General features: G+C 42.3%; 2 protein-coding genes across 9 annotated transcripts in view; one reads left to right on the top strand and one right to left on the bottom strand.

The window, feature by feature from the left end:
* Positions 1-293: 293 nt before the first annotated feature.
* LOC105921520 (FUN14 domain-containing protein 1) lies at positions 294-7083 on the bottom strand. 7 transcript variants are annotated; one of them, XM_012857299.3, is made up of 6 exons: positions 5279-5368; positions 4138-4229; positions 3702-3870; positions 2197-2272; positions 1423-1557; positions 294-1131 (listed from the first exon to the last, which is right to left on the bottom strand). In XM_012857299.3, the coding sequence occupies exons 2-6, from the start codon at positions 4160-4162 to the stop codon at positions 1054-1056; spliced, it is 483 nt and encodes a 160-aa protein (XP_012712753.2). In that variant the 5' UTR covers positions 4163-4229; positions 5279-5368; the 3' UTR covers positions 294-1053. The 7 variants fall into 7 exon arrangements, with proteins under 7 accessions (XP_012712753.2, XP_021169081.2, XP_021169082.2 ...); XM_021313406.2 differs by lacking the exons at positions 4138-4229; positions 5279-5368 and adding an exon at positions 7001-7083; XM_021313407.2 differs by lacking the exons at positions 4138-4229; positions 5279-5368 and adding an exon at positions 7001-7073 and having other exon boundaries at positions 1429-1557.
* Positions 5462-11655, top strand: part of LOC105921518 (histone demethylase UTY) — a 30651-nt gene continuing 24457 nt past the window's right edge. For both annotated transcript variants that reach the window (XM_021313405.2, XM_021313404.2), the window contains exons 1-2: positions 5462-5670; positions 5814-5877. In XM_021313405.2, coding sequence (XP_021169080.2) covers positions 5492-5670; positions 5814-5877 — 243 coding nt within the window. In that variant the 5' untranslated portion in view covers positions 5462-5491. The remainder of the gene's footprint in view (positions 5671-5813; positions 5878-11655) is intronic.

Here is an 11655-nt window from a genome sequence, read left to right as displayed (position 1 = left end):
ATGCGGGGCTGCATGTGTAGTTCTGGGTACAGCTGAGAAAAATGCAAAGTAAAATCAAGTCTGCGCACTGAATTCAGACAAAAACAGAAGTTAGAAATCAATCATACAAAGCCTAAAATGAAATAAAATCGTTTCTATAGGTTAATAAAATAATTGTGAAATACTAAACCCCTAGAGATAACGTGGGCACCATTTATTCCCAGTCAGACATATTTGTTTGTTAGAGGCATGCGCAAACGTTGTGATTGGAGCCCAAAGATATGATAAATAAAAAAGAAGCAGCAGACTAAGGATTTGTCAATTTAAACAATTTCAGGCATATTTATTCCAAAAAAGAGACACGTCAAATGCAAACAGGATTATCAAAGTAAGGTTCGACATAAACAGAGAGCAAAAACAACACCAGTTTAGGATTTAGCAACCTTTTCAAGAACATAATAATAATAATAATAATAATAACAATACAGCAGCTTATTGCACTTGTACAAAAAAAAATAAAAAGGCAAAAATAGAATTCAAGCAATTCATGATAGACTTCTCCGACTATAAATAATGTAATAAGCTGCTACGTGGTCAGCAGGTGTTCGTCCAGGCCGTTAAAAAAAGCATTTTGATCCGACTGTTTGGTGTGAAAACCAGAAAACAAACTTCTCCACGCAGCTCTTTTTTTCTTTTTTAACTTACACGCTTTGAACGGCATGTATTCCAGACAAATCTTCCAGCCTCGTTAAAAAAAAAAAAAAAAAAAAATTCTTGTGATGAGTTGGGAGTTTGGCAATATACTCCCACCCCTTTCATATGCACCGCTCTGAAGAATGTCTACAACGCAGCGGCAGATGTCAGAACGGACCGAGGGGGGGGGACAGTTGGGGGAAAACGCAGGAATGCCACGGTCACGACAGGTCATGCTTGGACATTTAACATAATCCCTTCTGTCGCCTCGCCATGGGATAAATCAGGAGACGCACGGGGCGAGGAGGTAAAACGCCCGGAGAGCAACGTAGTGATGAGATTCACAGTAAGTGGGGAGGTACGGAGGCGACGGCGGCAGCTTTAGGAGGCCAGTCCCAAAAAGAAGCCGCCAACGAACCCGCTGGACAGGACGATGTTCCTCTTTATGAAATCTGTGGCCTGCATGAAAGGGGGGAATAAAAAAACAATAATCAGCTTAAAGAGTAGATCCGCTGAATCAAGAAACATTTTGCACCATTTCTTTCTGAGCGTTGACTGTAGCTGCTCTCGCATAACACTAGAGGGCACTGTTCTGCTTCTGATGTAGTCCTGACTGAGCGTCAGTAAGGCTTCGTGTTTTAACGTGGAGGGGGGGGCAAATCTAAAGGTAAGGCACGACCGACCTCAGCCAGACCGGGTTTACAAAACGAGCAAGAGGGTGAAAGAAAGAGCAAGCTTTGTTCCAGGTACCTTTACCTCCTCAATGAAAGTGTTTATCTCGGGAGCGGCTTTGTTCGCCTTCTTCTTCAGGTGCTTCTTTGCTTTGTTGACGTCCTTCTCCACTTTCTTCCAGTCCACCTGCACGTAACCGCTGTGGTTGGCGATCTGCGAGGAGAACCCATAGCCCAGTGTTGTTACTTTTGTCTATTTGAGTCCTAACGGGTTGGTGTTCCGGCTCAGACGGACGAACAGACCGACAAACGCACCGACAGATGGGAGGATAAAAAGCCGGATAGATGGTTGGGCTGACAGATTGATGGACGGATGAAATGACGGAGGGCTAGCGTGATTGACAGGCTGGATGGATGGATGGACAAACGGACAGAGGGATCGTCTCTGTGTTTCACGCCGCATCATGTTGGCAACATGAAAGAGAACAAAGTCCGTTCCATCCTCCCAAACCTGGATAATACATACATCTAATTCTCTACTTCAATACTTAAAATTTTCTTTTCTTTTTTTTTTTTTTTTTTTTTTTTTAATATGTGAAATATAACCCAGAATGCTTAAACAGACAAAGTAACAGACAGATATCAACGCCACGCCGCGTGAGGGCCCAGATGGCTCATGTCCGCCCGGCGCACAAAGCTCGCCTCTCTGCTGTCGAGGGAGGACCAGTCGAGCAGCAAGCTGTGCAGCCGGGCCTTCTTCACTCGTCAACGGAGCCGGCCAAACCTCACAGAGGACACGTCGACGCGCACACACACACATACACACACAAAGCCGTCGTGTCCAGGCTCCTACCTGTAAAAGAAGGAAGCCGCCACCGATGGCGGTCGCCGCTATCTTGCCAACTCTCTGGAAGACGTAGCCAGCACACCTGTGCAGGTTGAGAGACACGGCGCGTTGGTTCTCGAAAAGCAAGCGATAAAAAGTTCAGGGCCTTGCGGAAGCGTTCACACTCCTTGGAAGTTCCCATATTTTATCGTGTTACATGACATTTCTTCGGATTTGATTGGGATTTGGTGCAACGGGAAAACAGGGAAGTAGCCCGTGCTTTGGGTCGGTGAGTAAGAAAAGTCGATTTATGGAGCGCCTTTCACAGACGCAAAAGTTCTGTGCAGCGTAAATCTCATTTAAGGTATATTTAGTGTAAAAAAACAGCAAAAAAAAAAATCATGACATACAAGCGTGGCACAACAAAACGGTCAACACTAGGTCTGGACTTTGACTGGGCCGTTCTAACACGTGAACATGTTTCGATCCAAACCCTTAAACTTCAGCTCTGCCGGCAGATTTAGAGGCGCTCTCCAGTGGGAAGTTGTATTCAGCTCCATTAATGATATAGTTTTGCTACTGAATCGAAGGATAGCGTAGAGTTTAAAAACCTCAGCGTGTTCGTTTACGTGAGAACGGCTCACAAAACTGCGCCTCTCCATTAAGGGTTTATCGCAAGCTCATGGTTTGGTCGTATAAGGACGCCCTTCCTGTTCCACTCACTGCACACACATCACATCCCACAGGAGAAAGATCCCCGACCATTCAGAGCGGACGGGTTTAATACGATCGATGGGCTGAAACAAAATTAAAATGAATTGGTTATAAAAAAAGAAATAAGTGGATGAGGCCTGCTGCAGGCCGTTTTGTTTGTTTGTTTTGCCAGCAACTAGTAGCTGCTGTTCTGGCTCCAACACTGTTATGGAACTACGATAAAAAGGTATGAAACTCTCCACAACAAGCATATTTACCTAAATAAATACAACTACATTTAGGAAGGGTTTTGCAATGGGCCGGTCGTCAGCATCATTCATGTTTGATTGTCATAATAATGGTTTCACTGACGTGTAATATTACACTTCCACCATACGTTTATACATTTCTATAATTAATTCTATAATTAATTATAGAATTTGCATGTAAGCCATAAAGTTAAATTATGATCGCATCTGACTGACGAGTCCTCTGCATGGTGTGGGACTTTGTATCGCTGCATTTTATTTAAGGGTCCAAGAAGGAGGGGAGCAGAACATAAATACCCGCCACACTTTTCAGATTTCTATTCGCCAAGGTTTTTTTGGAAAGCACGCCTTCTCCTTCTTCCCACTGTAAAATCGCGCGCTACTTCACGTTTGCCCATCACGCGAGACTCCAATCAAAACCCCTTTTCGGTTGTAACATGGCAAAAATATGAACACGCTCCAGAGGTAGGAGCGCTTTGGCAAGGCACTGTGTGCAGTTCTGTTAAGTCGACTCGATCAGAAGAACAAACAGACAAAACGAAGTGACAGCGATGGCAAGAAACAACCTACCAGCCAGTCACCCCTCCCATCACGATCTGGGTAGCCACGGAATACTTCTCAGCGATCGGCCCGGAGCTGTTCCCGAACACCCGGCTCCACCACTGGTGCCTGCGGGCGTACTCTGTCAGGTCCACCACCTCATAGACCTCGTCTTCGCTGTCTGGCTCTTCCTGCCCTGCTGTGTTGACCGGAGGAAAATTCATATTTTAGCCTCTTAATGACCCTAAACCCAAGTGCTCGGTTTATAAATCAGTAATTATTGCCATCTATAACTCATCATAGCTAATGTTAGCTGGCTAACGCTGAATGGCTCATGATGGGACACCTACACCGGCTTTCTTTACTGTGTTTAAAAGACACGTCCTATTTTCAACATTAGGATTGTGTATAATAATCTAATAATATTCTATAATTGACAATTATTCCGACAAGAACGGCCGCTAACCTTCCCTCTGCTCCGCCGTCGCCATTTTGGAGACGCCAGTTATGTAACCAGGATGTTGACAACTCTAAGCCACGCCCACCCCATAACGGTTGCTACGTCACAATGAGAAACAAAAATCTGTCATTTCATTTATTTAAGAAACGAGCGGCCAGTTGTTGTTTTTTCTTCACCTAAAAATACTTTATAACCGAAATTATGTTTTTTGTTTGTTAATTAATGTTTATTTTATTTATTTATTTTTGGAAACACACGAGGACATAAAAACACAAGGCAAAAACTACTGGCCAAACCTCCTTAGAGGTCGGTTTGAAGAGCTTAATAGCCCGTGCCTACTAATTTTTACACGGAAAACAAAATTACTGACAAATGAGCAAGCAACACATAAATATTTAAATACATTCATGTAAATAATAATAAGGGCCAAAGCGTGCTGGCGAATGATGGATGGACAGCATGCCTTGTTGACTGGCCACAGCAATTAATTAATTAATAATTAACCCACCTTGTTGAAAGAAATGCCAGGAGCTGCACCCAAAGATGGTATGAATGAAATCATACACAATCCAAATATCTACTGATAACTGCAGGAAAAAATAAACAAGTCTCTATATGCCTTTATTCTCTGTGTCAGATGAAAATATGGACGAGCCAACAATAATCATAATGATGTGCATACTGATGACAAAACGGTGTATTAGTGTAATAATGATTTTAATGAGTTAATTAAAAAAAATTATATTATATATATACACACACACACACACACACACACACACACACACACACACACACACACACACAATAATAATGATCATAAAGTGGTTTCCTTGTGTAACGATGATAAAACTTAAAACTAATTGTTAAATCCATACTAATAGTAAATAAATAAATAAAATTATTGTGAATTTTTTTTTTTACTCTTGATGGGGAAAAAATAATTATTAATTTTCAGGCACAAATTTACATTTAAAGATGAAAAAATGGTATAGCAGCGAAGTCAAATGGTAGGAATCGGGCGCTGCTATTGGATGAAATGGGAGGAGAGGGCGTGGCCAGAGCGGCGCGTGGGTCGCTTGGGTTTCACAATTATAACAACTTTATCTTCGCGGCCGAAACGTATTTTACCGTGAAATACCCACACCTTTGATGCTGCGCTCTGTCACGTGCATCGCAACAACTGGATAATATCACTTTGGGATGAAAAATGTGAGGAGAGACCCGGAGAGCGCTTTTGTGCCCCCCCGACCGGATTTACTACACCGAATCGCATCTTCTCATCCCGGGGAAAAGTTTTTGATCATTTTGTTATCTTCGGCTTCCTTCCTTTGACTCGGCGGTGCAGAGCGTTCGTCCCATGCAGTCGTGCGGCGTCTCCCTCGCCGCCGCCGCCTGCGCCGCTGCTCGGAGTCTCGGCTCGGCTTCTTCTGCTGGTGATGAGGGAAAGAAAATGGCGGCGGGAAAAGCGAGTGAAACAGAGGAGGACTTTCCGACACTGACAGCCCAGGAGAGGGAGACTCTGGCCGGGATCGACAGGTCGGGAATTTCAACTCGGCGCACTCCCATTCACGCTCAGATCCGCAGAATTTAATCGCTTTTTCTCCGTCGCGCGTCGGAAACGTCCCCGAACCGCCCTGCAAGTGATACTGAGTCGCCTGTGTTGTCTTCTTGCTTTGCAGCTCACTGTTTGGATTTCAGAAGCTTCATGAAGATGGCGCCAGAACGAAGGCCCTGTTGATGAAGGTAGCTAAGTGCAGCTGAATGCATTGCATTGCCCCGGCCGCGCACTCATTTACACCGCCGATTTAAGCACACGAACCACGGTGCAGGGCTTTCACATTTCCTCCGGATCTAGCGGGCAAGGCCGAATGCAAGTGGCCCACTCTACAGGCACCAAGGCCAGTTAGCCGCAGCCCCGCTCTTAGCCTGTTAGCTCGGCTGCTCTCATCCGATGAGCGACCCTGCACCTGCGGGGTTCGCCTCATGCCTACCGGCTGGTTCACGCTAACCAGCCGGACCCCGCCGTTCTTCTTGCCTGACCCAGCTAGTTAGCGTTAGCATACGTTAGTTTGGGGGGGCAACCGCCCTTCCAAGGAGCTTATCTAGTGTGCACTTGTGCACCGCGTCGTTATGCTTTTTTTTTTCTCCCCCAGCACTGCAAACCTTTTAACTTTTAATAAGTAATTATCAGCTTTTATAGCCGTAAATGCCTCTCTCTAACATTAAGCAAATAAGTAATTTTTCCCTCCCCGGCTATGAAACACGGTGGGGATAATGTAACCACAGCAATAGACGTTTGTTTGGATAAGCCTAGATCGTATCAGAGCCCCTCAATTGGTCTCCTTTTTTAGCTTAGTTGGCTGTTCATGACGATAATGCATTTCTTTTATTTTGTTTAATTCAAACGTAAGAGTGTGTTAAGCAAGTAGGAACCAACTGACTCGCGTTCCGAGTGACGTTAATGGCTGGTTGCCTGTCCAAGATGGCGGAACGACACCGATAGCTTTACAATCAATTTCGTGGTAACGCTCAACTCGGGGGGGTGGTTTGCGTGTGGCCCGGCGGTGCGCCGGGTGTCCTGGCCGGGCTTTGGCGCATTGTGAATGCGCGTCCCTCTCCTCGGCCAAGATGGTGTCAGGGTCCTTTGTTTACAGTTGGGGCATGTGCTTCCACCGGTCCACCTGTACGCAGTGCAAATACAACAATGAGCTCGCCAAGACGACCTCCCGGCTGTGTGAACGTACGAGAAGTTCGTCCGAGGAAGGGGGTGGAAAAAACGGCGAAGGTGGAGCTGTTGACAAGCGATAGTTTTTGGGGAGGGAAGGCGTTCTATGAATTTGCTCGCTGGGTGGTGTGGGATACCTACTAGGAAGTGGAGCTGCTCCTTTGCCATTAGCGGGGCAACGGAGAGGCAGCGGTGCCATACCAGCGAATGCGCCAACTCTCGCGAGAGATGGGAAGCTATGAACGCGGTGGAGCGGTACAAAACGAGCTAATTGATATTTGGGGGGGGGGGCCGGGGGGAAATATCGCTCAACTTTTATGAAATTTGCATACCATTTTCAATTTGAGCCGAAAGCGCATTAAAACTACATTGATACCAAAATCCAGAGTTTATATGGAGTCTGGTTAAAATATGGAGTTTAATTAGTTTATCTGGTGGTTCTGAGGAGGGATTTGTATGAGTAGACTTCGCCTGTTTCGTTGTCTTTTGTGTTCATCCTTCCATCCTCATGCCCTAATTTCTTTCCCTCCTTGTATTTCCTTCTTCTTCTTCCTTTGTCTTTTCTTTCCTTCCTCGTGTCCTTCCTCCCTCCCTCCCCTTGTCTTTTCCTTCCTTATGTTCTTCCTTGTTTGTTTCCTTTTTTGGGGGGTGTAGCAATATGCACAAATTTCAGTTTCAGTCCACGCTTCAGCTGTCAAAAAATCACCACGTAGTTTGGGAATTTTACAATACAAACCCCGTTTTTTTATTCTAGTCAACAGTGTTCAAAGAATGTTATTTTTTGACAATCATGATTTTTATCGTTAAGTTGTGGCCGTTCCAAAAAAAAAATGGCCAAAATACAGTTAAATGGAGATTTCATTTTTTTAATCGCATAATAAAATTGATATGTAGTGATGAGATCCCCTAAATTGGGAGTTTTAAGGTTTTTTTTGAATACAGGTTATGGTTTAATTCATCATTGAAGTCCAGCTATGATCACTGGTGTGTGTGTTTGGGGGGGGGGGGGGCATTTGAATGCTGCAGGAGGCTTGGTTTGCATTATTTTCTCCATACCTGCTCTGTTTACATTCACCTTGGCTTAGTTTCAGGTGAGGTATGTTCAGTAGGGGTGAGCCTTTATCGTATCGTTTTATCGTTATCGCAAAAAAAAAAAAAAAATCTTGAATTCCCACTAGTGATGTCTGAAAACAGCCAATATTGTCAGGATTGTCATTTTTGGTATTTTCTTCACTCTTGGATTCTTTGAGAGCCGCAATAAAAAAAATGTAATTAAATGCAGTTACTTTGAGCAGTTTGGTGCTACATCACACTTCCTTCTGTATCTACTGTTCTGATTACACATATTTTGAGTTTTATTTCGTTATGTTACATTACATACATGTTATTAAGGACAGTATTTGTGTTTATTGCGCTAATTGACATGCAGTCACAGCCACACAGTTACCTGAAACAGACATTTATTTTTATCATTATCACAATAGTACCAGAATATATATAGAGACAGCATTTCAAGTCCATTTCGCCCACCCCTGATGATAAACGCAGATTGGTACCATGTTGCTGCTTAAACACGATGGCGTAAAGCTTTTGTTACCGTAGCTGAATAAGAAACTAAAGGACTGTAGTGAAAGCTAGGAGTCGTAAATGTATTCTTTGGTTTTAAGTTGGGCAGAAAAGCGTGGACTTCTGCACTTCGGGGCGTTAACATTTTACCCGTGTGGGCAATAAAAACGACGCTGGATTTCTTTCATGAGTGCTGAAACAAAAGGTTTAGGTGTGAATAGCTGTAGTGGCACCCATATTCCTTTTCTGTCCGTCATGCATTTTTCTGTGTCTTACACACTGTTCTTCCTTGTGCTCTTCCGTCCTTGTAATTCCTTCTACTTAATGTTGTTTTTCCCCGGTTAATGCATGCAGACTTTAGAAATATCTGCCATGAGTAGTGAACCATAGTGTACCTTCTACGCTTAACGTAAGGGGCGGACGACTGGGGAAACTTGAGACTTAACTATTGTATTTTTCGGACAATAAGTTGCACTTTTTTTCCCAATAGTTTGGCCAATCCTGCAACTTATATTCAGGTGTGACTTGTATATCAAATTTAAATGGTAGTTTATATTTACCAGCATGAACCAAGGAGTAAACATTACCGTCTACATCCACAAGAGGGCGCTCTAGGCTTGTGAAAACCATCCTGCTCTTGTACCATGTAAAAATTAATTGAAGCATTAACTTTTAGACAAAGACTGAACACGTTTGTATGTTGTTTCACTGTTTCAGTGTGCATTCACGCAACGGAGAGTTGCGTGGTGCAGCTCGAAGGACCCAGACCATAACAGAACCCTGTTATCGGGCTGTATGTGAAGCTAATAGCAGCTAGCGCTAGCTTACAGCTCTGTTGTCCATGCGGGTCACAACTTCACTGATGCACGTGAGCTTTATGTTGCTCTGAAACATCCGTGTCGTACCGTTAGCTTAGCACATAGCATCGTTATGTTCACGGTCTAATTTAAACATAATTTTGAGAACTTATGCTGAAATGCGCTGAATAAAGCCGTGCTGGATGGAGTGGCTAATTTACCCCATTCATCCTTCCAGGTAGGTTTCATATTATTCAGACGGTTTTTGACGCAGCTGTATAATTTAATAAATTGGTATACCAGATTAAATGTTAGTTTTGATTCTTGGATTGTATGAAATTAATGTGTAAATAAATGCGTACAGGCCGGTGCGATTTATGTTTTTTTCCTCTTTATGACACATTTTTTGACTGATGCAAGTTATGCTGGGCTGCGACTTATAGTCCGGAAAATACGGTACACACATGAAGGAATCCTGTTAGACTGATTAACTTTTAAACCATGTGTTTATATTTTGCTTTGCTGTATTACACGTTGATTTAAAAAATTGGCCAGTATTGGTCAGTATTTGCTTTTTGGCTTACTGATTGAGTCCTTGCTCATTCAGCAATAAAAAAAAGTCATTTTCACCACTTTCCTTGCTGTCTATACAACATTAGCTTCAGATTGAACTGGACCCGTTTTTAATTTAATTCAAATAAATGCAATAAATGTTCATGTTTGAAGAAGCATATAAAGGTTTTTTTTATATATAAATTATTAAGCGTGTTACTAAATAACAGATTTGAGCTAGGAAAATACTGAATAAAAAACTAAATGCTCAAAAAACATATGTCTGTATGTTTAAAAAAAAAAAGAAGGATGTGGTGGTCAGGTTTTGAAAGTAGTCGTTTACCGTTTAAAACTGGAAACCTTTAACTCAAGTTCCCAAAAGAATATATAAAAAGGGCAAAATTCTTAGTAAAATCTCTGACGAGTGCCACAAAATAATCAAGCAATATTTATGCTTGATGTCGTTTTAGTGGTTAGAATAAATCAGTTAATTAACCTGTAATACTTCTTTATTAAACCATAAGGTCCGGTTTATATTTAAAACGGGGAAAAGGGGACGTCCTTGTTTTCATTGTTCTTATAATGAAACAATTGAGTTGAATCAAGAAGTGAAGCTGTGAATGATGGGTAGTTCTTCCCTACACAGGGTGGGGTGGCATCAGGTCACTTTGATTTTTGTTATTAACTAGCAGTATATTTGTCTGATTTAATTAAAAAAGAAAAAAATCTACTCATCTTTTTAGGTAAATTTGACTCAACTAAACTACAGCATAGAGCCCAGTTCACAGAAATCAATGAAATGATAATGCGTATTTCACTCTGGCTGTTTAGAGCATTGTTCTGCCAGCTATTGCTGAGCACTGCTAGTCAGCTGGCTGAAGGAAGGTTGCTCCTTTTCTCTGGCAGTCTAGAAGGATGAAGTGGGCCAAATCCAAAAACAGAAACGTAGGGTCTTGTATTCCAACCCTGTGATCTAACCATGTAGCTGCAGATATTTGCTACATTGTTCTGCTGTTTTTAACAGCGTAGCTAAAATACATCAGTGCTTTTCAGCTGTGGGAATAATGATCTTTTTAAATAAAGATTAAAACGGCTCAGCGTTTTCAACATCACAATGGTCGGCCTCTGCAGATGAGTCCGGGTTCTAAAATTTCTTTAATCATAGATCCACCACACACTCACTCAAACCCCCTTTACTGCCAGTGGTTGACAAACGAGCCGCTAGTGCAGCAAAAACCCAGAAAGATTTTTTTAAAAATCTCTTTGTTGAACTATAACAGAACAGAACCCTGCGTTCTTAGCTCTGAAAGTTAAATTTTGTTCTCTGGTAGGGCTTATGTATACAGATCCTTCTCAATAAATGGGGATACCATCAATTATATGTTTTTCATTTTGAGTTTTTGGCTATTGTATACCAGGAAGCCTATTTTCAGTCTCTCTGAAAATTAGAATATGAAATAAGACAATAAAAAATAATTAATATTAAGTATTTTATTGTCTGAACTTGTTCTATTACTGCAGACATGTAAAGCACTCTGAACACTGCTGGATGGTTGGAAAGTGCTGTATAAATACACTCTGATTGACTTCATCCCTAAGGAAGCTAGCTGCCCAGGGTGATGCATTATAGCATAATTCATGGAAAGTTAGGTGGAAGGAAAACCCGTGATAACCCCAGGCTGGGGTTCAAACCCTGGTAGCACTGGTAGCTGGGAGTAATAATGACACTACAACCCGACTACATGCATATTACTCAAATGATGAAAAAAACATCTTGTTTAAAAAAAACCTTTTCAGTTTGATCAGAGAAGTTTTTTTTTTTTCTTGGAAGCAGCATCCTAAACCTTTTCTCTCTTCCATCTTATGTTGGAAGAGAGACCA

The sequence above is a fragment of the Fundulus heteroclitus genome, chromosome 24 (assembly GCF_011125445.2).
Source record: "Fundulus heteroclitus isolate FHET01 chromosome 24, MU-UCD_Fhet_4.1, whole genome shotgun sequence".
NCBI lineage: Eukaryota > Metazoa > Chordata > Actinopteri > Cyprinodontiformes > Fundulidae > Fundulus > Fundulus heteroclitus.
The sequence above is the reverse complement of the archived record's forward strand: the minus strand, read 5'-3'. Positions and strand labels throughout refer to the sequence as shown.